Raw genomic sequence first — 25,456 nt, 5'->3', positions numbered from 1 at the left:
ACAGGGTGATTTAAGAAACTGAATAGTATGTATGTGTGTAGGTATATCGTTTTTTTAAAATTATTATGATATACAAAAGTATTGATGAGATGTTTTTAAGATAACTGAAGTATATTCAATGGCTTTAGCAAACTGCTGAGAAAAGGAAACAAGAATAGTGGGAAAAGAAATTAAGATAATTCTTAGGCAGTTTGGTAGTATAACATGCACTGTATAATGCAAAGCTGGTTAAGTATATTGGGTGATTCTGAAGGAAATAGTTACCATTCCTTATAATTGAATAGGTAGGTGACAGAAATGCAGAACAGTATTGATATATGAAAAAGATTCAAAAGGGAGCAAAACAATATTTAGAACTATAAACTATAGTTCTAAATAGTTCTGTTTAGTTTATAGTTTATAGTTCTGAATAGTTCTGTTTTCAAAATAGAAAATCCAGAAATAAATCCAGTAGAAATCTGAAAAGTCAATGAATAACAAAAGTAGTCTTTCTAATCACAAAGAATAGATTATTTAAGGAATGCTACTGGCAAAACTGGCTATCCATTGCGAAGAAAATAAAATTAGATCCTATTATCTTATTCCATATACAAACATTGATTTGAGTTTAATTAAACATAGTCTAGAAAAATCCAGGATATTACATGATACAATATAGGGATAGGTAATACTTTTTTTTTTTTTTTTTTGCGGTACACGGGCCTCTCACTGTTGTGGCCTCTCCCATTGTGGAGCACAGGCTCCGGACGCGCAGGCTCAGCAGCCATGGCTCACGGGCCCAGCCGCTCTGCGGCACGTGGGATCCTCCAGGACCGGGGCACGAACCCGTGTCCCCTGCATCGGCAGGCAGACTCTCAACCACTGTGCCACCAGGGAAGCCCGGTAATACTTTTTAAGCTAAGATACAAACCCCAAAATTATAAAAGAAATCACAGACACATTTTACCATATGAACATATCTATAGCAAAAGATAATAAATGGCAAGTCAACAGACACATGATAGAGTTGAAAAAAACACTGTGAAGGAAGGACAGAGTAGTAATATCTATGACATCAAAAAGAAAGGATAGGACTTCCCTGGTGGCACAGTGGTTAAGAATCTGCCTGCCAATGCAGGGGAAACAGGTTCGAGCCCTGGTCTGGGAAGATCCCACATGCTACAGAGCAACTAAGCCCATGTGCCACAACTACTGAGCCTGTGCTCTAGAGCCTGCGAGCCATAACTACTGAGCCCATGTGCCACAACTACTGAAGCCCTCACGCCTAGAGCCTGTGCTCCACAACAAGAGAAGCCACAACAGTGAGAAGCCTGTGCACCGCAATGAAGAGTAGCCCCCACTCATTGCAACTAGAGAAAGCCTGGGCACAGCAACGAAGACCCAACACAGCCAAAAATAAATAAAGAAAGAAATTTATTTTAAAAAAAGAAACAAAAGGATAAACAATCAATATAAATAGGGATTTAGAGAAAAAGGTACTTTTGATTGAAAAATTAAGATGAATATGCACATTGAAATTTGATGCTGTTTTATAAAATAAATGGTAAAAAAAATTTCTATATGAGTATTTCTCTGTGTGTGTGTGTGTGTGTTAAATAACTATTCCTTCAACATTGTATAACTGCAGAAAAAAATGCAGAAGGATACTCACTAATTTTTCAAGAATGTTTATGGAGTAGTAAATATGGGTAAGAGAGCCAAATTAAAAAGGAAATTATAAGGGAAGAAAAGAGAAAAAAAAGAAAAGAAAAAGGGGGAAAAAAAGCAAAAGAACCATCCTGTACTAAAATAGCTAGTATGTACGATGTAATCACATACCTACATTGTTATAAAATTGTACACAAATGTAGACATGAAAAAAAAATTAAGATTAAAAAGGACGTTGCAACCAAACTTGCCAGAGGGCATATCCAAGGAATTCATATCAGTATTTAGATGCTCTTCTGCTTGCATTCTCACAAAATATAGTCCAAAGTGGCCATGGAGGCCGAGCATAGTCCTTGATTATTATCAATCTGAAGTTGTTATGTATGTGTTTGGCTTGACAGCATTAAAGGAACAGGGGTCACTTCAATCTGGTTTTATGGTTTATTCCAGAGGTCAACAAACTTTCTATGAAAAAACCAAATAGTAAATATATTTTAGGCTTTCTGGGCCATATCATCTCTATCACAGCTACTCACCTCTGCCGCTGTAGGCAAAAGCAGTCATAGACTTCGATGGTTAATTTTGTGGTTAAATTGGGGAGGCCAGAGTATCGAGTTATTTAATCATATGCTAATTTAGGCATTGTAGTGAAGATATTTTGTATAGTAATTGTAGATAGATAGATAGATAGGTAGACAAGTAGATAGATAGGTAGGTATCACATACTATTGGTTCTGTTTCTGTGGAGAACCCTGACATACACAGATAAGACTACATAAATTAAAAAAAAAAAGACTACATAAATTAATGGACCTGGCTGTGTTCCAATAAAACTATTTACAGTAACAGGTAGTGGATCACATTTGGCCTTGTACCATAGTTTTCCAACCTTTAGTACTATCGATAATAAAACATAGTTGCTTTTATTAAAAACTCCATGTTTCAGGCAGTGTGAAAGGTGTTTCACACATGGATTCCAAGTGCTCCATAAGCTGAGAATTGTTCCTGACCAGGCCAGATGTTCTGGAGCAGCAATGTGATCTGGAATGATTTTTCTAGAACCAGTGAGATCTAGACCATAGCTTAAGCGTAAGAAAGAGTTTCTCAGAGAAGGCTTCAAGATGGTATTCTTTTTATTTGTTTTTATATTGTTTTACCTATTGGCTTTAGGGATTGAAAGTTATTGCTTCTAATCCAACAGAAGTGAACCAACAGCATGTTTTGGATGCTCACTTATTAAATGGGGTACCTTTCAATTGAACTTGATAAGGGGAAAATCAAAATTCACTAAATCAGGGGTTTATTATTTTTGGTAAAAAGAATTTTTTACATCAAAGATTTAAAGCAAAGGACCTTTTAAGTAACATATTCCTTTGAAGACAGAGTCTTCAATCTATAGCTATTTTTCAATAATAAGTACCATACACTTAAAGTTATCTATAACTTTAAATAGTAGAGCCTGTTTGGTTTATGCCACAAGGTTCCCTTCTCCAGAGATTAATAAAACTCCCATTTAAGAAGAATTGGCATCCTTTGTTTTCAACTTAGGGGCCCCCCCAATAAGCACGCTTATTTCATCCCAGGTATTACCTTCTGTTCCTCAAAAGTTTAAGAAATAACCTACATTTAAATTAATTTGATTTACAAAAAGCAAATATAATCACATCTTTTCACGATCACATCATTTATGCAAAGTGGAGAATATCTATAAAATTACCCTTACCATAGAGAAGCTTCTTGGAAGGTAAGGTTGTAAATGTTAAAATGTGGGGAAAACAGGAACTTTGAAATTCAATATCTGAAAGAGAATTCTAACCTATCAAGTAGCTGAAGAAATACTTAAGCATAAGAGTAAAGGGTTGTTATGATCATGGCCAAATGACAGACAAATTTATAAAGTAAAAGGGGATAAATTAATAATAGTAAAGAAGACCTTAATTTAGAGAAGTCAAGTTCGGAAATGGAAACTAATGGGTTGGTGTGGCAAGTGGTGAACAAAGATATTTAGATACAAAAAAGTATGTCAGAGTTGGTCATAAGCATAAAAAGTTCAGCAAAGGAAGGTCAAGTGGGGGAACTCTGTGCAAAAAAAGGCAACTGCGGGGTCTAAATTGGTCAGAACAGTTCTAATTTCAAATAAGTTGCCATCAAATCATTGGTCCTGATTTTAAGTTCAGAAAATATAGTCACTATCATACCTATTTGTATCTACAATCTGTTATCAAACTGTCTTTAACGTAGAAAATCTTAATAATTATTTGCTGATAATGATAATTATCTGGAAACTCAAATCAGAGAAAGAACATTTAAAAACAATATCAACTAATAATTCTTAAAAAAATACTTATTAGTGGTCTTTATTTACTAGCATCAACAAGAAACTGATTTGGAAGTTCTGTTTAGCATAGGAAATTGGTGCCACACTCACCTCTGCTGATATTATCAGCGTTGGGTGGGGATGAAGCGACAATCTGCCAAAATCTGAACCATCCTTACCAGGTTTGGGGTTTCTGTAGAGAAGTCACCTCTATCAAGTCTGACTGCCATAGCTCAGGAAAATAGTGCAGTCATTCCTCCTAGCGTACAATGTACTTCAGAAGAAGATGTTTAAGGGACCTGTGTAATAAGCCCCAGGAAGATAATATTAGTAGTGGTTTAGACAAGGAATGTAATAGCTAACAATTACGGAATGCTTATTATGTTCCAGGACCTGATGCATTATCTCATTTAATCCTTTCAACAACCTTGTGGGTTATGGGTATTCTTATTAACTCCATTTTACAGAAAACCTGGGCTTGGCAAGGTTAAAGAATTGCTCAAGACAACAAAGGTAGTAAGAGGCTGGGCTGGGATTTGAACCCATGCAGTCTGATGCTTCAGGGTGTGTATACCCATAACCACAATGCTACAGGTACACTCAAACAGGCTGGGGGGAAAATAACAGTTTTCTATACATGGTAAATTAATTTTCTCAAACTTAATCTCTGTTCACTTTATCCCACACCAGATGGTTAATCTTCAACTCACATTTTTAAAAGTTATACTGGCATTTATGTGCCAACTTTAAATAATAATGATCTTTAGTATTTTACAATTTACAATAGTGAAGCATGGACAGTCTGTTAGTCCCCAAGACAGAGAGAAATAGAGATGATACTGATAGTGCACACTCTCCAAGTGAAATGACAAAGAAATACACATAAACTTCATACTTCATTTATTGAAATTATTTGGATCCAATGAATTGCTTAAACAACCCAATAAAACAGGTCAGTTTACAAATCAAGTGTCATCAGTATGCCTCCAAGTTTCAATAACTTATCTTCACCGGTGAAGAACTTATATGTTTGATACATTATTCAAAACCCACATATCACCTAAATCCACAGAAACTGTGGCTTTTTCCTCTAACCTACTCCCTTTTATTCATTAGTATTCACTTACATCTTCGTTCACCACATTTATAGCTCTTTGAAGGCTTCGTTTCATTCTCATCAGACCATTTACCTCACAATTTTCCTCCCTGTTTCTAAATGGATGCATTTTTACTGGAAAATCTGTAGCTACACTACCAAAGATTAGTATCACGATTTAAAAGACATGACTGCAAAAGTACACCACCACCAACACCGAATTACCGCAAGGAACGAAAGCTCCCAGACAAATGAGCTCCAGCTTTTAAAAAGGACAGCTCGCTGCCACCACCTAGGGCGGGCAGGGAATAGGAGGAGGGGAGGTCGGAAAGGCAGTGTTTGATTCAAGTCAATAAACGTTCACTGCGCCACTCACCAAGCGCCAAAAAAAAAAAAAGATGGGCGGTATTTCGAGCAGTGGGCCTTTCAGGTTTGCCGGAGAGGGCAAGAGACTGTGGCGCGGACTTGGACGCTGGGGAGCGGCAGGGCTGGATCTGAGCCCTTCACCAGGCAGGCGACGGCGGCCAACCAGGGCCGGGCCTCCAGCGCCCCGCTCCCGCGGCCCGCACACTCGCCGGCCCAGCCACCAGCCCGATGGCCGACCAGCCGCAGCCGCTTACCGGTGGCGCCTCGCTGCCTCCCCGGAGGCAGCCCTTCAACGGTTGTCGCAGTCAGAGCACCACCCCGCGGTGGGGTACGTCGAGCCCGCCCGCAGCTCTCGGATCTGCTCAGCTCTACCACTCTCGCGAGAGGTCGGGGGAGGCCGCGAAGTGGAGGAAGGAGAAGGGAGGGGCATTTAACGGTGGTGGCTGGTTCTGCGCCGGATCCGGGAGTCGGGCGGACGCCATTGTGATTCGGGGCCGACTCTTCTGCCTCTGTTAGAGGCCTCGAACTCCGAGGAGGAAGGCGGCGGTGTGATCGCTGGAAGCGGGACGGGCCCTGTTCAGTGCCAGCTCTGGAGCAGGGGTAATAAGCTGCGGAGTTCGGGCTTCTCTCTCTCGGGGAGGGGGTTGTAAAGGCCGCGGGTGGGGGAGGGGAGGAAACGAAGTGCTAGCCTGGGGACGCCGAGGCCGCCTCTTTCCTCTCAGAATCGGGGCGGAGGAGCTTGATCCGGGACCGCGGGTACTAAGGGGAACCGGGCACAGGCCTCCTCTGCCGGCGGCCTTTCGTCCCGTGTTGGAGTTTGTGACGGTTGGAGGGGGCAGGCTGTGCGTCTTCGTTGTGGACGTGCGGCGGGCGAGGGCAAGGGGCTTGAGCCCTGTTTTGGCCTTTGGCTACCTCCTCCTCGACGGGGGTGAGGACGGTCCTCCGGGGCGGGCCGGGAGTGTCACGAGTGAGGTATTTAATGAGCGAGGTGTTGAAGACAGGGAGGCTTAGGGCTCTGCCAACCCAGGTTCGAATTGAAGGGACTTTGCCAGCCCCTTAGATGGGATAAAGGTTTGCTCATTGATCGTCCCAGATCTTGAGTATCGTGATACTTTGGGATTCCTTTTGTATTGTGGTAAGTTATATGTTATTCAAATTGAACTACGTGGTGGTATGTATAAAAACGGACCTGTTGGCGTAAGAAGTGAAATATGGAAGGCACTAGTAGTTGAATACAGTACTCCCTCATTTTTGTTGAAACTGCGTAGAGAAGATGAATGTGTACACACAGCAAAAATACTACAATTCTTTTTTCCTACGAACAGATGTAAATATATGGGGAACATCTCTGTCTTGGTAGTACATTGATCACGACCGTTGTCGTTTGGCGCTATTAAGAGCAAAGGTGCCAAGTGAAATTGAGTAATTTTTTTTCGGTTTTGTAGGATGTTTTAGGTTTTGTTTTTTCTTTAATAAAATAATTTTAAAATTTCCCCTTTTCTTTCTCTCATCTGTTCGTTTCTGTCTAGGACTAAGAGATAAGGTTAAAGATGAATTTTTGATTTAAAATCAAACGGTATACTGTTGTTAAAAAGGCAGACACACACTGTAACTAGATTTTTTCTTTTCCGTGAGATAAAATTGTGTTTCAGAAATGGGGTCAGTATTTGATTTACAGCTCTACAGCATTTTGTGAAACAGCAGTGGCGTAGGAGGCATTAGAGGCCGCTCTGGGTTTGAGTCTTGATTTCGCCATAATTATTTAACCTCTTCCTAGAGTTGAAGTGAGGATTAAATTAGATGAAGTAGTGTGTAGCAGTCAGCACGCTGGGGGACATAATACTTGCAGAATGAACTTTGGATGAATGTAAGCAGTTGGAAATGATACTAAGTCCAGTTGTTTATATTCATGCATTCTTCAAATTTTACTCTCCCTGTAATATGTCCCTCACAGAGTACTGATTGCTTCTCAACACACACAATAATATACACTTATATAAGTTCTATACTACAAATGTTTTTAGATAAGAACATTTTACAGCTCTTCTTTTGCCCTAAATTATACCACAGATATCAGCATGGTCGGTAAGCATAGTCCTGAGTTTTTTTCTGAAGTTGCGTGCTGGGTCAAATGTCATGAATAAGAATGGTTAAAAATTCCTGCTTATTTAAGTACAGGCAATTTCTGTTTCTGTCACATTGGTAAGAGAGCTTAATTTCCCAGGTAAAGCACAAAGATGCCCCTATATAGACATGCACATATGTTCTATGTGAAGGTGTCAGATAATCAGGTTGAACATAAAAAGACATCCATGGCCCCAGTTTTTAACCAGCTACATATCCATTTCACACAGCTGTTCATCTGGTATATGTTCAAGAGTTGCCCGCTTAATTTTAGGAAAATAATTGTAATGGTGTAAAACTATCAAATAATGTAAAAATTTTTGAAAGTTTATTTGTTGTATTTTAGCTACTAGATTAGGGCTTCACATTACAAGAAGGAGGTTGACACAGCTTCCACCTTCCACAACTCACAATTTAATCATCAGACTAATGTATAAACAACAACTGCTATTATCTTAGTGTAAGTATTGATATATGGTAGTATTGTGAGAGCACAGAGAAGAGGTGTTTGATCTTGGGGGAAATTTTTACAGGAAGTATTACTTGAACTGAGATGTGAAGGATGATTAGGAGTTTGATAAGGAAACTGAAAGTCATGGTATCATGGTTTGTTTTAGGAATATACAGTTTGTTCCCCATAGCTGAAACAATTGAATGGAGGGTTAGAGCATGACATGAAAGACCTTCAGTACTGTTTTTGAAAGTTAGTGCTCTATGCTGTTGGGAATAAAGAGCTGTTGTGTCCCTAAGCCAAATAAAAAATGATTTTAAATTATCTATGCTGATACATCCTTCTGTTACTACAGATAATTAAGTGCTAGTAATAAAGAACAGTGGGGAATGCATAAGTGAAATGCACAAGGTTGTATCAAACCTCATTTTTAACCAACAAATTAAACTTAACTAATGAACGTTTTAGCTGTTAAATAACTTAATCAACAACTGATCACATTAGTGTAATTACAGTTTAAAACTGAGTAAAGATTTTGAGTTCTTACTAAGATCTACTTGAATTCACTAAAGCAGAATTATAGTGAAATAATTTATCTTCTCACAATTACTATTTTGCAGAAATTCGATTTTTAATACACTTGCTAATCATAAGATGAACACAGAAATGGAGAGCAGGATAAAATTATAATTTGAGAGTTGGCTGCGTTTTACTTTTCATGATCTTAATTTTTAACTTTCCTTCTCTGGTCCAAACTCATGTGGTGAAAACTGGTTTTTCTTGTTCTCAAATGTATTTCTCTGGCTCTACTGGTTAGACTAGATAAGTTGAACACCTGGTTTTAAAATTACCTACTGTCATATACCCACTTCTGTCAATAACTTTAAGAAGGCATATTTTGAACCTTAAAAGTTAGTTTTCATCTCTTCATTATGATCATTGCACTTCAGTGTAACGTGTTTCCCACTTTCAGAATAACTCTAAAATGGTTTCCAGTTATGGAATGAAGATTGAAACTTGACACAGATTAAATACACTTCAGAGGAGGACAGATTACTTCAAAGTATTCTAACGTAGACAACATCATAGTCCTGTTTTTCATGGAGATGTTGAACTTTTTTCTAGTTATTGATAGTATTTTTTAAGACCTGGCTGGCTGTATCTTTACGTGTTAAATATTTGTCAGCTAAAAATCAAGGCATTTTTTTTAAAGACCCCACAAGTTCTGTGCTTTAGAAGTGCTTTCCTTATGTGACTACCTTTAGTTTTCATGTCTCCATGTTCACTAGGGTCAATAAAACACTAGGATTTCCCATTAAGAAAAAAAAATTTTTTTCCCAGAAGATTTTTTAAACAAAAGGATATACCAAATAGAGGTAGATAAAGGAATTGTAACTGTGTTTATATTTCTGGAAGATTATTGGCTATTGAAATACATTGGTATTTTCTATGATAACTGTGGTCTTAATGCCATGAATTTATTGTATAGTAATGTTGTGCTTTTGGTAATTCAGTAACTGTAACTCCCCTGGATATTAAAGACGAAGTCTAAGTTAGACCCTGAAATCGAATCAGATTTTTCATAAGACCGGATGCATAATGATAATTGTAGGAAAGTAAAAGGAATAAGTTACAAAGCTTTACTTTATTGCTACGTAACGCAGCACCTCAAAACCGTGTGGATTAAAACTACTGTTTACAGTGTTTTTACAGTTCTCTGTGCCTGTTGGGTAGTTCTGGTTTCCCCTGGGTTCACTCATGTATCGGTTATTCAGCTGAAGGATTTCTCAGACTGGCACGTCCAAGATGGCATCACTCACATTTCTGGCACTTGGTGTTGGTTAAACATGGAGGCTTTGCTTAGTGTGGTCTTTTATGACATGGGGGTCCCAAGACAGCATTCCAGGAGAGTGAAAGTGGAAGCTATAAGACTTCTTACAGCCTTGGAAATCATATGTCATAGTGTATTCTTAGTCAAAGTAAGTCTCACAAGGTGGCCCACACTCAGGGGGTGGGGAAATAGATTCCACCTCCTCTCAGGCAGACCAGCTAGAGGACAATGCAAAAGGGTCTGGGTATTCAGCTGGGAGGGATTTGTAGCCATACTTTGTAATTACCACAGGTTGCTTAGAATATTTTAAGAACAGACATTCTTAAGGATGTCATCACTGGGATTTGCTTTAAAAATAGAGGAGGGTGAAGTAGTCAAATGTTGATAATTGTTGAAGAATGTTGTTTGGCTTCTGGAGGCTTATTATTGTCTCCACTTTTGTGTAAGTTTGAAATTTTTTCATAGTAAAAAAAAAAATTTTTTTAAGCGTACTCAGGTAATCTAAACTCCATTTTGCAAAGTGATTTTGACCTTATTTTCCATTTATTATTACCAGAATAGAATAGTACTCTGTTGCTTAGTATTTACTACTTCCTTTGTGGTATACAGATACTAAGGGGTATAAACTAGCAGTACTACAATTTATAAAGGGAATTGTTTTTAGGAGTTCTTTATAGATTTTATTGTAATGTAAGATAAAAAAAAACTTTTCTCCTGCCAGTAACTTTCCCTTAATTATCAAAGTTAGGTCAAATACATTAAAGAAGTTTTGGAAAACTAAGTTAAGAAAACAAAACCCACCCAGATGTACAGTAAAATGTGAATAATGGCTATTTTTTCCCCAATTTCGTATGCATATACTTATGTAAGGTATGTACGTTTTCTTTACTCAGCAGCAAGTATTCTCCTGTACATAAATCTGAATGACTTTAAAAAGTCTTCACTATGTATTAAAGACAAATTTCAAATAATGAAAAAGCCAAAATAATGCCTACTAAGCTGTTTGTATGAAAATCTTTTAACATCTGATGGCATTGCTTAATAATAGCTGGTATTTGAGGATTACATACTGTGTGCCAGCAAAGCTCATGATATACCTGTAAAGTTGGTACTATTATTATTCCCATTTTGTAGGTGAAGAAATTAAGCATTAGATTAAGGCTAGAGTCATACCAAGTAAGGGACAGACTTAAAAGCTAGCATTCTCAAATATTATGTTTTTACAAAAGTTAGAAGTTGGCTCATATGCTAAAAATTGGGCAGTGCTTAATTTATCTTGCCTATCCTGTTTCCTGTTTTGGAAAAAGAACCTTTGTTAATGAATAGTTTTAAAATAAAGGGAAAGTCTTAGGTGTAGGTTGTACTGTTTGTTAGTATGAATGGGGCTGGAGCCTTTTTGTTTGTCTGGTCATTTGGTTTATGACTACTATGTGACTGTTGACAGATCCTGAACAAGACTGTTATTGTAGGAAGGGGACACAGTGATTTGTAGAGGATCACATGAGAGGATCTGAGAGGATACATGTTATTTGAGAGATCCCTTTATAAGCAGAATCATCGAAAAACCTTTGAGCATTGCTCTGCTATTTCTCTTAGGAATTAACAGCTTTCCAAATTTGGTAGAAAACAAAAATTCAAGTCCTATTTGGTAGACAACTTGTGGCGGTGCTCAGAAAAAACTTTACTCTTAAGTAATGTGTAGAACTCCTTTGTTCCAAGTGTTTTCCTATACTGCCTGAAGTTTTTCAGTTTACTTTTTCGTAGTGCCCTAAATTCTACTAATTAGACATTCAGTGGGGGGGGGGCGGGGCTACCAAGAGTGATGAGATAGAAGTTACAGTTCAAGCAGAAGGCAAGGAGGTAGCATATGTGTATGGGAAAAAGTAAAATCAGTGTAAGTGATTGAAAATCAGTTAGCCCAGATTGCGCTCCTGGGTTTTCAGAACTATTTCTAGCATGCTTCTAGACCTCTTTTGGGTACTTCAGGCTACCTGTTTTTTATAACCAACTCATCTTGGTGTGCTTCTTTGTCCTCCACTCCCAACTCCCTGCAAATAAATAAAGAGAAAAATGTTTTTCATCAGTATGCTGAATAATCCAATCCCCCCCCCCACCCCCATTACATTCCTTTCTACTTGGGATGTTCTGAATCTACCTTCTATCCATATTTTGGCTCTCACTAATTTGTTTGGAGCCACTGTGTCTCTTCCTAATAACTTGTCCTTAGTTTGGGGCGTGGGTGGGTGGTTTGTTTTTAGCTGCCTCAAAATTTTTAGTAGATACTGAGCCTACTAAAGCCTAGAGCAGTGGTTTCTTTCCCATGGTTCCACAAAGGTAATAAGATTATTGACTTTCAGAATTGTAAGAAATTCAGGGAACTATATAAATCTATTATTAAGGCTAGGCAAAACTGAAGTTTTGTTGGACCACTGATTGTTTCATCTTTGAAAGCTCTAATTGCCTGTCAGGAACTTAATTTCTGGGATCCTTAGGGAGAAAAGTAATACACAACCTGCTTGTAAAAAGCTTCAGAATTGTTGCCTTATTAAAGTACAAACTTCCGAGCAAAGGACACAAGATTGCCTTTACAATCCGGATATAATCTACCTTATGTATTTATTTCCTTGAGAGTCCTTCGTGTTCTCCTTTTCCACGCCTTTGCTTTCATCCCTAACACATTATTTTCTATTTTCCAGTTCTTCAACATGCTTTAGCATCTTTATGTTTCCTCCTCTTTTTTTGTATTCAATCTTCAAAGGTCAACTCAGATGACACCTCATCTGAAATCTTTCTCATCTTGTTGGAACTTTTGGATCCCCATTCAATGCTCCCATAGCATTTTCAGAGTTTTCTTAAGTGTAATGATTTTTAGCAGTCTGGTATGAATGTGTAATCTAGCAATTAGTGTAATTGCTAATTATTTTAGTTGGTTTTTTTGGGGCTTCTTGACTGTGATCAAATCACTTCAGCCAATTTCTCTTCAAATTTTTTCTGTGCTCTAGTTCTTTCCTTCTGTAACTTTACTTAAATGTACAGTAGTTTTTTTACTCTTTCCTCAGTGTCTCTTAAATCCTCTCTTGTATTTACCATTATCTGTTTTTCCAAACTTCATTCTGGATAGTTTTCCTCTAGCCTATTTCCCAGTTCCCTAGTTTTTCAGGTTTGCCTAGGCTACTGGTAAATGCATCAATTTCCCAGTTTGCTAACATTAGGGCCATCTCTTCATCTGGTTCTGTTGATTTTTATCTCTTGATGATGGACTGTTTTTTTTTTCCTTGTATTTTTGTGTCTTAATTTTTGATTGAATGGGAAACAGTGGAAATAAAAGAATAGTAGAGACTGAGATCAATAATTTTGATGCCTGGATGTGGACATACTCTTCTGTCACTGTTAGTGTGGTGGGTTGAGTTGGTTTAGTCTGTAGTTAAGCTGGGTTTGAACTTTATTATTGCTTTATGTATTTTCAAAGTATTGCAATAGTGGATTGCTGCTGCATGGTGCTTAGTGTGAGGCTGGAGTGCTGGAGGATTTCTTTGAGTATTCTTTCACTAGCCTCAACTTCCTGCAGGCCCTGCACATCTGCACCACTAAGGCTCTAAAGCTGTCGTAACTCCCTCAGCAGTAAACTGCTGCACCTTCCTATTGGAGCAAAGTTCATGGTGAAAGGAGGTGTTCTATGTTTTATGCATCCATCTCCAGTCTTAGGTGGGCTCTGTGTGCCTGATCCTCAGAGGTGGGGCTGTCCCAAGATTTATGCCCTTCTCCCTGTCTCCTGGGTATAGCGTGCAGGCAGACTCCTGCCACATTCTCCCCACCAGGGTGAACTGGAACTAGGATTTTTTTTAAGGTGGTAGTTGGAAGTTAACTGGAAAAGGTAGGTTAGAGTTCTGGATACTGGGGCAAAGAATTTAGACTTTGCTTTTAAGGTAGTAGAAAAACAGTTGAAAGTATGATTGGGGAGTGGTGCTGTTACTAGTAGGGTGAAATAGAAACGAAGAAAATGTGTGGATTAATGATGAGTTCTCTTTAGACAAGGCCTAGTGTGGTATTATTAGAGACAAACTTTGTTGGTTTACTTAGAGTAGGCCTCATATTCAAGTAAAGTCTTGCTGAAAAACATTGTAAAATTCAATTTAAATTTGTCTGTTTTAGTATAAGTTGTGTGATAGGTTTTCAGTTGCATTTGACATGAGACTATGAGATCTTGTTAACTTGCAGATAGCATTGGGCACAGAACTTTGCATGTCAGGTAATGAGAGAATTCTTTGAGGCTTTTTACCTAGACTAAGAAAGTTTAAGTTAAGATTTATAGTGTTTAATGGGCCACCAAAAACATGAACTTGCTTTAAAGAACTCTTCAGAGGTTTCCTAGGAAGCCCAGCTGAATGAAATTACCTATTAAAAATGTAGTAATTTTTTACTAGGTAACAAGCCACAGGTTTATGAGACGAAAGACTACATAAATTTTGGAGTTGGTATGAATATCTGTTTTCCACTCCTGTTGCTCATGCCAATTACTATTAAAATGCCTGAAGGTAAGGGAACACTTAACAGTGATATTAAGACTAGTTGGGTAAACTAGCAGTTAAATATCAGCTTCAGAGAATCTTCACAAGTTGAAAAGTTCAATATAGTAAAAATCTCAAATATTGATCATAAGATTTTTGTGGCTTTGTGGTTCATTACCTTCCTTCTGCATTTGAAGTTGAAGCAAGTTCTGAAGAATGGAAATGGAATGACCTCTTGGAGCTGTCAGTGCCTCAGCTTACTCAGACATAGATGTGTTGATAAGGAACATGAGCACACAAGTCCAGTGGATCCATCATGCCTAGGACTTGAGTGAGGCTCAAAGAGAGTAAAAATTAAGCATGTTAATAATGGAAGCTTCATAGCAATGAGGGCTGTATGCAAATTGAGTGGCAAGGCATAGCAGACAGGTACATATCTCTTCTTCTCAAGCTCATGCTTCACTATCCTATCTGACTTCACTTACAAAATACAAGTTCAGAGGTTAAAGTACTAATAATTTCAAGATGTCAGCAGTAGAGCTTTTAATCAAGCACAGGATCCCATGTGTCAGCATAGGTGGACACACATCTATAAACCAAGCCCTGGTGATAAGTTTTTATCTTATCACTAGAAAGACAGTTCAACTATCCAACTCTAGAATCAAATTTAAAGAAACTACATAGAGGCAAAAGGAAAGAAGGAGGCTATTATATTGACCACTGAGGAAAGATTGTACATATGAACTTTTTGTGCTTTACTCTTTAAGTCTTGGTTAAAAGCATTGAGCTTCAGATACTTTTTTCCTGCTAGTCTTTTTTTCTGGCTTATACCTTTTCCTTTAGAGCACTTATAACTGTTTAAGTTGTATGGTTATTTGTGTTTGTTCTCTACTAGACTACAGCTTCTTCATAGTCATTATCTTAGTAGGTTCAGTGTTGTCCCCTTTCCCTGTCCCCTTTGTTTGGTATTAATTAATGTGCCTAGCACATACTAAGCATGTAAAAAACTATTTCTTGAATGAATGAACTTGAAAAGATGCCTTGTAGTACCTTGTAAGTGGTCTGGTAGAAGTTTTTCAAGGACTGCTTATTTTAATTAATTTTATTTATTATATTCTATTTTTTGTGCTTTTGACCTACAGCTTATACAACCAGATTACATAAGTTTTCTGGTAACACCTACATTGTCAAAATTCAATCAGTTTATGTAGAGGAGTTGCCAAAAATAGTTTCATGCAGTATAAATTATAGCTCTCGGAGGACCCTGCCTCTTTGCTTTCTCCCAAGAGCTTTGTTTTGAGAGATTTCCTACTAGGTTAGTTTTATTCTGCAGTAAGAATTGGGTATGAATATAATCAAAGTAAAATACGAGAGGAATGATTAAGAAGCACTGTTATTAAAGAACCATCTATAGACCTGCGTCTTTTTAAAGACATTTTATCTTCCCTTTTAAAATCCTCAACAAATACAGTCCCTTGTTTAGTGTTTGTAGAGCCTTCTTGATAAAATAACAAATTTGCTACTTGTTAAATCTTTTATGGGCTGTTGCATGTCAGTATTTAACCATTAGTATTCTTTCTACTAACGTATGCCTTCTTTAAATGTCCAATTCATAATTCACCTTTTTAATAAAAATTTTTATATGGATGTATATATAGAATTTATAAAAAGCTGAAGGAAGTAAAGATTTATGTTAGGTGACTGTATGCTTTGTCATTCAAACCAGGCCACTTTTAAGAGACAGCGCAAGTACTATTAATAATTGTCCCAGGATAATGAGCACAAATTAGGACTTTTCTTGCCATAAACTGGGACTGGTCTAGGCAAACCAGGAAATATGGTCATCTCTGCTTAAAAGGAAAACAGCAGTCCTTTGCCTCACCCTTTACCTCATTCCCAGTCCCGCTTTCCATAGGCAGCAATCCTCACCTTTTAGCTGTTTTAGGATTTACCTTCATATTTCTAAATGATGTGTTCATGATTTTTTAGTATTATATATGTGCTTTTTTATTCACCATTGTGGTGGCTCAATCACACAGCATGTTTGTAGCAAAATTGATACAGTAATCTTATGTTTACACTATCTTAACTATATAAATATTAAAGAGTTCACCCAAACACTGCAGCATCTCCTTTCTTGAACAATAGCTCTGTTTTCCCAAGTTACAAAATTAATGTATTAAATTTGCCTTTTGTTCTAAGTACTCAGCATTTTTTTCCCAATTGTATTATCATCTCTGCCACGAGCCAAAATAGTTTCCGTATGATGCTATTTTTTCCTGAGAATTTGCTTCCATTTTCTGTGATCCTGTTCCAGTCTTGATCAGTTGCTCCCTATGCTTTCCACATAATTTTGTAACTGTTTCCTGGGTTCTGTGTCTGGTTCTTTAATTCTTTACACTCCTGTTTTCCTAGGACCTGCTCTTCATTTAACTAACTTCTTATGGTTTTGTTTTTTAATAGTTTTTTTAAATCTTTCATGTCTGAATACTCTTTTCTCCACCTCACATTTAGTTGCTAGATAGGAGTTCAATGCTAAATTTTTTTCTCAGTACGATAGGCATTGCTTTATTGTCTTGAGAGTTTTTAAAGTTGTAATTAAGAAGCCATTCTGATTACTTTTCTTTTGTATATGACCCATTTTTCCATTCTTGTAAATTATAGAATCTTCTCTTTCTTTCTGATGTTCTGAAATTTCAAGATGATAAATGGTACTTAGTGTTGGTCTTTTTTCTTTGATCCTGCCCAGTACTCTTGACCCCTTTCAATGTGGAGATTTGTGTCCTTCAATTCTAGAAAAGTTCTTTTTTTTTTTGATAATTTTCTCTACCTTATTTTCTTTTTTCTCTCTTTATGTAACCATACTTACCGTCAAATGATCGATAACTCCCCTGGACAATTCTCCTGTTTTTTGAGTTACATTTTCTACTTCTGGGAGGTGTCCCAATCTTTCTGTTGGTTTATTTTAGTGTATCACATTTCTTTTTTAAGTGTGTAACATTTTGAATTTCCACAAGCTGTTCATTATACTGATTGCTTTCTCAAGCATCCTGTTTTTATTTTATGAATGAATGTCTTTTGCTCCCTTTGAGGATAGTAGTTAATTAGCTCCTTTCCCCAGATTTTCTCTTAAGTTCCTTTTTTTGTTATTTACTTTAGTCTTACGGGAGGTTTTCCTTGGATACCTAGTGATCCTTGATGTTTGTCTATTAGAGGGAAGCACTAAAAAAAGCTGATTAGAAACTCTTAGTGACTAGTGGACTTTGCTTTGGGTAGGATGGTCAAATGGCAGGCTAGCTGTATAATTGGAAGCATTCCAAATGTCAGTATCCAGAAATTTTATCTCAGGTATTTTGTTTGGTTTTCTGACAGCATTGTAAAAACAGCACCAGGAAAGAGTTTTTGGGTCTCAACATTGAATATATAGATTTTCTTTTATTCCTTATACTTAACCTTTGCAGAGATAGTTGTATATTTCCTGGGTGGGGGTGGGGAGGGTTACATGGGAGATCCTTATTCTCCAGAGAATAAATATCCTGTTTTCGGAAGAATGGTACTAGGGGGAGAATTGCGGGTTTTACTGCTCCAAGTACAGATTTTAATTCAGCAACTCCATGCATCATCCCTTTTTTATGATACCTTGTATCTCCAGGTCTTGATTCTTTCTAGGATGCTAAGGCCAACTGCTTTGCTTCCAGTTCCTACCTCTTTCTAGAAAGTACCTAGGGTGTATTTTTTATCCTTTCTGCTGAATTACTCTACCTCTCCTCGGACTTTTTTGGATTTTCCAAATATAACATTGAAATCTCTTGCCTATTATGGTCCCTTTTCCTATTCTTTTCATAGTTAAAGCTTTTGGATTCATCGACTGTCATTTTATAGGGGTTTTGGAAAGAGGGACCAAAACAGATGCATAAGGATAACCTTGTCATGTTTAACTGGGACTTCAAACAGACCTTTTCTGATAAGCTATCTTTGATTTAATCATGTCCCAGAGTGTAGCTTTTACTCTGGTTTCTCATTAGCTAGATACTCTTAGTCGAATAATTTTAATTGATATTAGGCTTGTGTTATATCTTTTTCATGTTTGTTGTGTATCCTACTGCAGTATTGGCCATATGTTTTGTTGATGGTTTTGCGTCTTCATCCTCTTTTCTGTCATTGCTTGACACCCTGTTTTTGAGGCAGATATTGAAAAAGGAAATTCTTTTGTAGTAACTTTTAAGGTAGAATGATGCTAACACTTAGTTGATAAGTTAATGAGTTGAAAGTGAATTAGATATTTTTAACTTAAATGTTTAGATTTGAAGGTTTTAATACAGCAAATATACCTATCTAGGCAAGTGAAGTACATTTTTCTTGCCTTAATTTCAATCCACTACCAGAAAAATAAGGGAATAATTTTTGACCTTGAAAGTGGGTAACTGGGAGAAGTTGAAGAGATTATTGTGATTTCTTTTTACTGTTACTTTCTTTTGCCCTTCTCTTTTTACTCTCAAGACTGGTGGTATCTCAGTTGTTCAGAGGCCTCATTGTAAATCCTTTCCCCAGAAAACTTTAAAAGTTTTTCTTTAATTTATAAAATTAATGTTTTTATAGCAGCCTTACTTGTAATAGCCTAAAACTGGAAACAGTCCAGTGTCCATCTGCAGTAGAATAGACAAATAAATTGTGTGTATTGATACAGTGGAATATTACATAAACTAATCAGAGTGAACTTACTACAACTGCATGCAACAGCAGAATTAGTCTTACAAATATAATGTTGAGCAAATGAAGCCAGACATAAAGGAGTACATGTTGTATGAATCCACTTATAGAGAGAGTTAAAAAATAAGGCACAGCTAATGGTGACTCTTGGCATGTGTTGAGGAATGTTTAGTGAAGAAAACTTAGAAATTATTTCTCACTTTTGAGAAGGGGAGACAGGAGAACAAATTACAGTGTGTAATATGATGTCTTTAAAAAAGTATGTAAAAAGTGGAAGTAACACTTGATCTTGTTTTAAGACTATGCCCAGGAATTGAATGGGGAATGTATAGACTTTGCAGGCACATACAAAGTCCTGTGAGAGCATATTGTGTTAGGGAATGTACAGGTACTACAGTATAGCTAATGCTATGAGTATCGAACATTCATAATAGGTATAACAAGAGTCAAGGGCTGATTCGTGTAGGATTTTATTTACTTATTTACTTTATTTATTTACTTATTTAGGCTGTGCCGGGTCTTAGTTGTGACACTCGGACTTCATAGTTGCCGCATGCAGAGTCTTAGTTGCAGCATGCATGCGGGATCTACTTCCCCGAACAGAGATCAGACGCGGGCCCCCTGCATTGGGAGCGTGGAGTCTTACCAATTGGACCACTAGGGAAGTCCCTAGGATTTTATATAGAGGAAATTGAATAAGGAAAAGAGCTCAGGCTTTAGAAACAACAAACCTCAGTTTCTCATCACCACTTTTATCATGTTTGCTTCATTTTATGGGCAATAGGGAACCTTTGATGGTCTTCAGACCTCTGCCTGTAGAAGGAGAGTGATGATAATCTCACAGTTTACCATTCGGTTAATTTGCATGGTTAATTCTTGATTTGAGCTGATCATGAAGGAGAGGATTAAGAATCAAAGGTTTGCATGTTTTCCAAAAGGCAATTAATCAAAATTTGCATTTCACAGGAAACATTAAGAATGGAGTCTAAACCTTCAAGGATTCCAAGAAGAATTTCTGTTCAACCCTCTAGCTCTTTAAGTGCTAGGATGATGTCTGGAAGCAGAGGAAGTAGTTTAAATGATACCTATCACTCAAGGGACTCTTCGTTTAGACTGGATTCTGAATATCAGGTAACATCTTAATTTGGAATGTGTGTATATACACAGTCTCATTTTCAAAATCCTTGGGGCCATGTGATTTTCTGGATTTTAGAAAAGTAGTAGAGTGTGTTTATAACACCCTCAGCTGGATCTGAGGCATCCTGTAATCAAAAGATTAATATATCTGCAGCGGACTGATTTAATGTTCCACACTAGCAAAAACTTAATGTTTTTCAAAGTTTTGAACTTAAGAATTTTGAATAAGGGATTGTGGTCATAAGTAAAATGTTCATAGTTTCCAAAGACTTGGAAACCTTCTAACCTAAAAGCATTGAAGTATCAGTTGAATTAACAGGTTGTCTTTTACATGAATTATGGGGTTTTATTTTTACAGTTAGTAATGAGTTTGCATTGATTCATAATCTACATAAAGCAATCTAAGTTCCTTTTATGTAGCTAATTTTCCTTAGGACCAATAACACTTTGGTTTTTGAAATAGCTTATTATTGTTATAACAATGGTTGTAGTATAAAAATGTAAATCTCAGAGGCATGGTTTGTAGCTTTAACACAGTTTATCTTGCTCATCTTTCAAATGTTAAGTTTATCGCATTATTGGCTGAACACCTCATTAAATCGCACGACATTTGCCAAAAGTCTGATGTTTTGGTAACTGACTCTAAGAGAATCCTTTAGTGAAAATGTCTGTTTAAGTCTTAAGTAATGTTTATATATTTATATATCATGCAATGTACTATATGATAAAGTCATTTGAAAGTTCTTCTGCGTAGCAATAAGCATTTTATAAAATACTCAGAGAAGCACAAATGAAATAAAATAATTTCTCTAAAATGCCCATATCTACTGCCAGCCTGCTGACATTATGTGTACTGTTTACTTGGACTTATTTTAAATGTTGTTTGATAGTGTATTTTTTTTACTCTGTTGCTAGGCAAGAGTATGCTTGCCAGAGGTGCAGAATCACATATTTTCCATTCTACAGAAATGTTGTAGGTTAAATGATTGTGACTTGTTAAGAGCACACAATTGGGGTTTTTTCCTATATTAATAAAATTTTGTCTACTGATCTTTGTCTAATTTTTCGTATAGCTAATTAGTGAGGAACACAGACTCTGAAACCAGACTAAAAGTCTTGAATATATTTAGAAAACTTATTGACATTCACTTTAAAGTAATATTTTCAGACTTTTTCTTCCAGTTTGTTCTTAATGTCATAGATTATTCTGAAAGTCTAATTTTTCATTGTGGAAGTTAAACAAATGCAAACATGAAAAAAATTTTTAAATGTTTTATTGGTTCTTAATAAGATTAATCAGTTTTATAAATTTTGGTGTTTTCCTTAATGTTTTTCAGTTATTTTAAGTAGCTTCCGATCTTTTTCTTTCTTTCTTTAATGGGTTATAGGAATATTTCCAATCTTGTCAACTATTTGTAGGCTGCTTTGCTCTTTTAGTTTTGATTTAGGAACTGAAATTCCTGTGTTCTTGAGGAAAGTACTTTTCTGTTTCCTCTTCTGTGAAATGGTGATAATGGTAATTTTCTCACATAGTTACTGTTAAAATTAATTGGAAGAAATAATACATGTAAAGCACTTAGAACAGCAGTGCCTGGACCCTAGTAAGAGTTCAGATGTTACAGGTTATAATTATCATTGTGACTGCTGTTGTTATCATTTCCTGGCTTTGCATTGGTTTAAAGAGATAATTAATATCCTTAGGGGATAGTATAATATGTTATCAGAATATTTAAATTATATATCACACATTTAGTTTTATTTAATATTCTTAAGATTATTCAGCAAGATGTGTACTTAATGAATGAAAGAGACCTTTGAATATCAAAGGGAACTTTTTTGGTTAATTGCTGATAGTTTCTGACTCAAAACCATCTGGGACACAACACTCTTCCTCCCCCCTTTTTTTAAAATTTATTTATTTATTTATTGGCTGCGTTGGGTCTTCGTTGCTGTGCGCGGGCTTTCTCTAATTGCGGCCAGTGGGGGCTACTCTTTGTTGCGGTGTGCGGGCTTCTCATTGTGGTGGCTTCCCTTCGTTGTGGAGCACAGGCTGTAGGTACGCGGGCTGCAGTAGTTGTGGCATGTGGGCTCAGTAGTTGTGGCTTGCAGGCTCTAGAGCGCAGCCTCAGTAGTTGTGGCACACAGGCTTAGTTGCTCTGTGGCATATGGGATCTTCCCGGACCAGGAATTGAACCCTTGTCTCCTGCATTGGCAGGTGGATTCGTAACTACTGTGCCACCAGGGAAGTCCCTCCCCTTCTTTATTATACTTAGTGAACCTTGAGAAAGGAGGGTCAGAACAGGGCATAGTAGTTCAATCTCATTTACATTATGGATCAGATGATAAGAAAACACCTTATTTATACAGTGCTTGACATTTTGCAGCAAATTTTTAATTTTTAATCTTAGTTAAATAGGACAGATGCTTGTGTCATTTCATAAATAAAGATCTGAAATCTGGAAAGATAAGTGGTTTCTCCCAGTTCCAGAATTAGTATACAGTGTGCCTGAGCTGAAGAATCTAAGACTTCTGGATAGCATTGTGTCTTTGGCAAATGTAGGTTCTAAGTTCCAAACAATTGATTTTCTAAATGTCTTTTGGTTCTTGGCCATTTGTAAGCTGGGCTGCCTCTGCTGTTAATCTTGCTGATATTTCTGTTACTCTATCTTTAAATTTTTGTTACAATTTGAATGGTAGAAAACTGTGATCACCTTAATCTCTTTGGTAACAGTAAATAGAATTTTAGATATTTTTGGAAAGAAAATTTATGTAATTCATATTGTTAAAAGTGAAAATTTGGGAGTATTCTGTGAATATGTAATTATTTTTGTTACTTTTATATATTTTTCTGTAACTTAATTTAAGCAACCCCTAATCCCACTTCTTGCTTTGTGGAGAGATTGATTACTTTTAATATGAAATAATAAAATAGGCTTTTTATGGAGGTTCTAGGTGTTGTTTTATTTTATTTTATTTATTTATTATTTTTTTTTGCGGTACGCAGACCTCTCACTGTTGTGGCCCCTCCCGGTGCGGAGCACAGGCTCCGGATGCGCAGGCCCAGCGGCCATGGCTCATGGGCCCAGCCACTCCACGGCACGCAGGATCCTCCCAGACTGGGGCACGAACCCGTGTCCCCTGCATCAGCAGGTGGACTCCCACTACTGCACCACCAGGGAAGCCCTCTAGGTGTTTTTTACAGTTTTTTACATCTTTTTCTAGTTCGTATATTAAGTTACAGAACTCAGTACTATTGCGTATTTTGCAAAGTATATATTTTCAAGAATTAAAATAACCAATGGTCATTAACCTTTTTTCTGCTCATTTTGGTTTGTTTATCTGCTACAAAGGTAGTTTCCAGGGAAATACATACATATATACATACACACACACACACACACACACAATTGGACAAGAAAATGAAAATAGTTTTAATTGCAATCAGGAAAATACAAATAAAATATTGAGAGTGAGTTAAGGTTGGTTATAACATTGGTATGCATTTGTAAGCCCTTGGCAGTATTCTAAAGTTAAACTTCGGCCCTTGTGTGGGTGGCAGGAGATCACAGGGAAACACAACCAGGTCTATAAGGTGTTTTGTTCATAAGGAAAAGGAAGCAGTGCTTGGCAGTTTAGTCTGAAAGCGGGGACAGTGAATGATATAGAAGACAGTGTCTTCAGGGCAGTATTCATACTATAAGTATATACCTAGTTTAGTGAAACTATTTCTTGGTAAACAGTATATGCAAAGGACATGATGTCAAACTACAGGTCAGTGAAAACAGTTCTGTAAAGGGACAACAGAGTGATCTAAATATTAACATTCTTGTAGTCTGTCTTGATCCAGATATTAATACTAGGATATTTTGAGGGATAAATGAACTCCTAGTCATTCCATTTTGTGTAAACATAAGGTTTCTTACCTAGATTTCTCATAAAGTTGGGCATCATGAATCCATACATTCTTAAGATCAGCTGTCTTTTTTGTGATAATTGAGAAGACTGCTCATTCTGAATAGAAACTAGAATGTAAGACTTCTGCATTAGCCTGGATATGGATACTCTCCAGCATGTGAATATTTAAAATAAAGAAGAGGTCAAAGTTTTAAGTTGTTGCTTATGGTCTGGAAAATTTTTAAGCAGGAATTGTCAGTCATCACAGTCAAGGCATTGATTCATGGAAATGAGGAGACAAGGAAGAGCATTTTATTCTGGACTTGCTTCCATTACTGTGTGTTATATGATTTCTCTTGATTAAGCGTTGTCCAGTGGATAACATTGGTTGCATTTGCAGCAATTGTTAAGATTATTTTTTTAATAATAGCTTTATCGAGATATAAATCATATAACATATGACTTGCCCATTTAAAGTGTACAATTCAGTGATTTTTAGTATATTCACAGAATTGTGCAAACCATTGCCATAGTCAACTTCAGAATCTTTCATTACCTCAAGAGAATATCCCAGATCTTTTAGCTGTCACTAAACTGTCTCCTTCCTCTCCCCCTGAGCAATAAGCAGCCATTAATCTACTTTCTGTCTCTGTAGATTTCCTTATTTGGAACTTTCATATACATGAGTAGAAACATTCTGTATGGTCTTTTATTACTAGCTTGTCTTACATAGCATGTTTGTTTAAAGTTCATCTACATGATGATAGCAGTATCCGTATTTCATTTCTTTTTATGGATGAATAATATTCTATTGTATGGATGTACTACATTTTGTTAATTCATTCAACCACTGATGGACATTTGGGATGTTTTCACCTTTTGGCTATTATGAATAATGCTGCTGTAAGCATTCATGTGCAAGTCTCTCTGTGGACTAATGTTTTCAGTTATCTTGGGTATATACCTAAGAGTAGATTTGCTGAATCATACATACAATAACTCTGTGTTCAGTTTTTTGAGGAACTGCTACACTGTTTTCCAAACCCGTTGGGCCATTTTATATTCCCACAGAAGTTATACATGAAAGTTCTGATCTCTTCATCCTTTCCTGTACTTATCTTACATTTTGATTCTGGCCATCCTGTTGTGGGTGTGAAGTGTAGTGTCTTGTAATTTTGATTTGGATTTCCTTGGTGACTCAGGATGTTGAGCATTTTTTCATGTGCTGATTAGCTATTTTTATATTTTTGGAGAAATGTCTATTCAGATCTTTTGCTCATTTTTAAATCAGTTTATTTGTCATTTTATTATTGAATTGTAAGAGTTTTTAGTTTCAAATTCAAATTCTACTTTTTCATTGCTGATATATAGTAAA

At 36.7% G+C, this 25,456-nt stretch overlaps 2 protein-coding genes across 5 annotated transcripts in view; one reads left to right on the top strand and one right to left on the bottom strand.

Annotated features, from left to right (window-relative positions):
• Positions 1-5,657, bottom strand: part of BAZ2B (bromodomain adjacent to zinc finger domain 2B) — a 390,367-nt gene extending 384,710 nt beyond the window's left edge. The window contains exons 1-2 of the mRNA XM_060152812.1: positions 5,437-5,657; positions 4,076-4,263 (exon numbers count right to left, since the gene is read on the bottom strand). The gene's annotated coding sequence lies outside the window, so the exon portion shown is untranslated. The remainder of the gene's footprint in view (positions 1-4,075; positions 4,264-5,436) is intronic.
• A 209-nt stretch (positions 5,658-5,866) lies between these two features.
• The window catches only part of MARCHF7 (membrane associated ring-CH-type finger 7), a 48,541-nt gene continuing 28,951 nt past the window's right edge, over positions 5,867-25,456 (top strand). For all 4 annotated transcript variants that reach the window (XR_009541176.1, XR_009541177.1, XM_060152810.1 and 1 more), the window contains exons 1-2: positions 5,867-6,026; positions 20,017-20,181. Coding sequence is in view for 2 of the 4 variants with exons in the window: in XM_060152810.1 (XP_060008793.1) it covers positions 20,029-20,181 (153 nt within the window). In the remaining 2 variants the exon portion in view is untranslated. The remainder of the gene's footprint in view (positions 6,027-20,016; positions 20,182-25,456) is intronic.

This window comes from Lagenorhynchus albirostris, chromosome 6 (assembly GCF_949774975.1).
Source record: "Lagenorhynchus albirostris chromosome 6, mLagAlb1.1, whole genome shotgun sequence".
NCBI classification, from domain to species: Eukaryota; Metazoa; Chordata; class Mammalia; order Artiodactyla; family Delphinidae; genus Lagenorhynchus; species Lagenorhynchus albirostris.
This window is presented reverse-complemented; position numbering and strand designations above follow the sequence as displayed.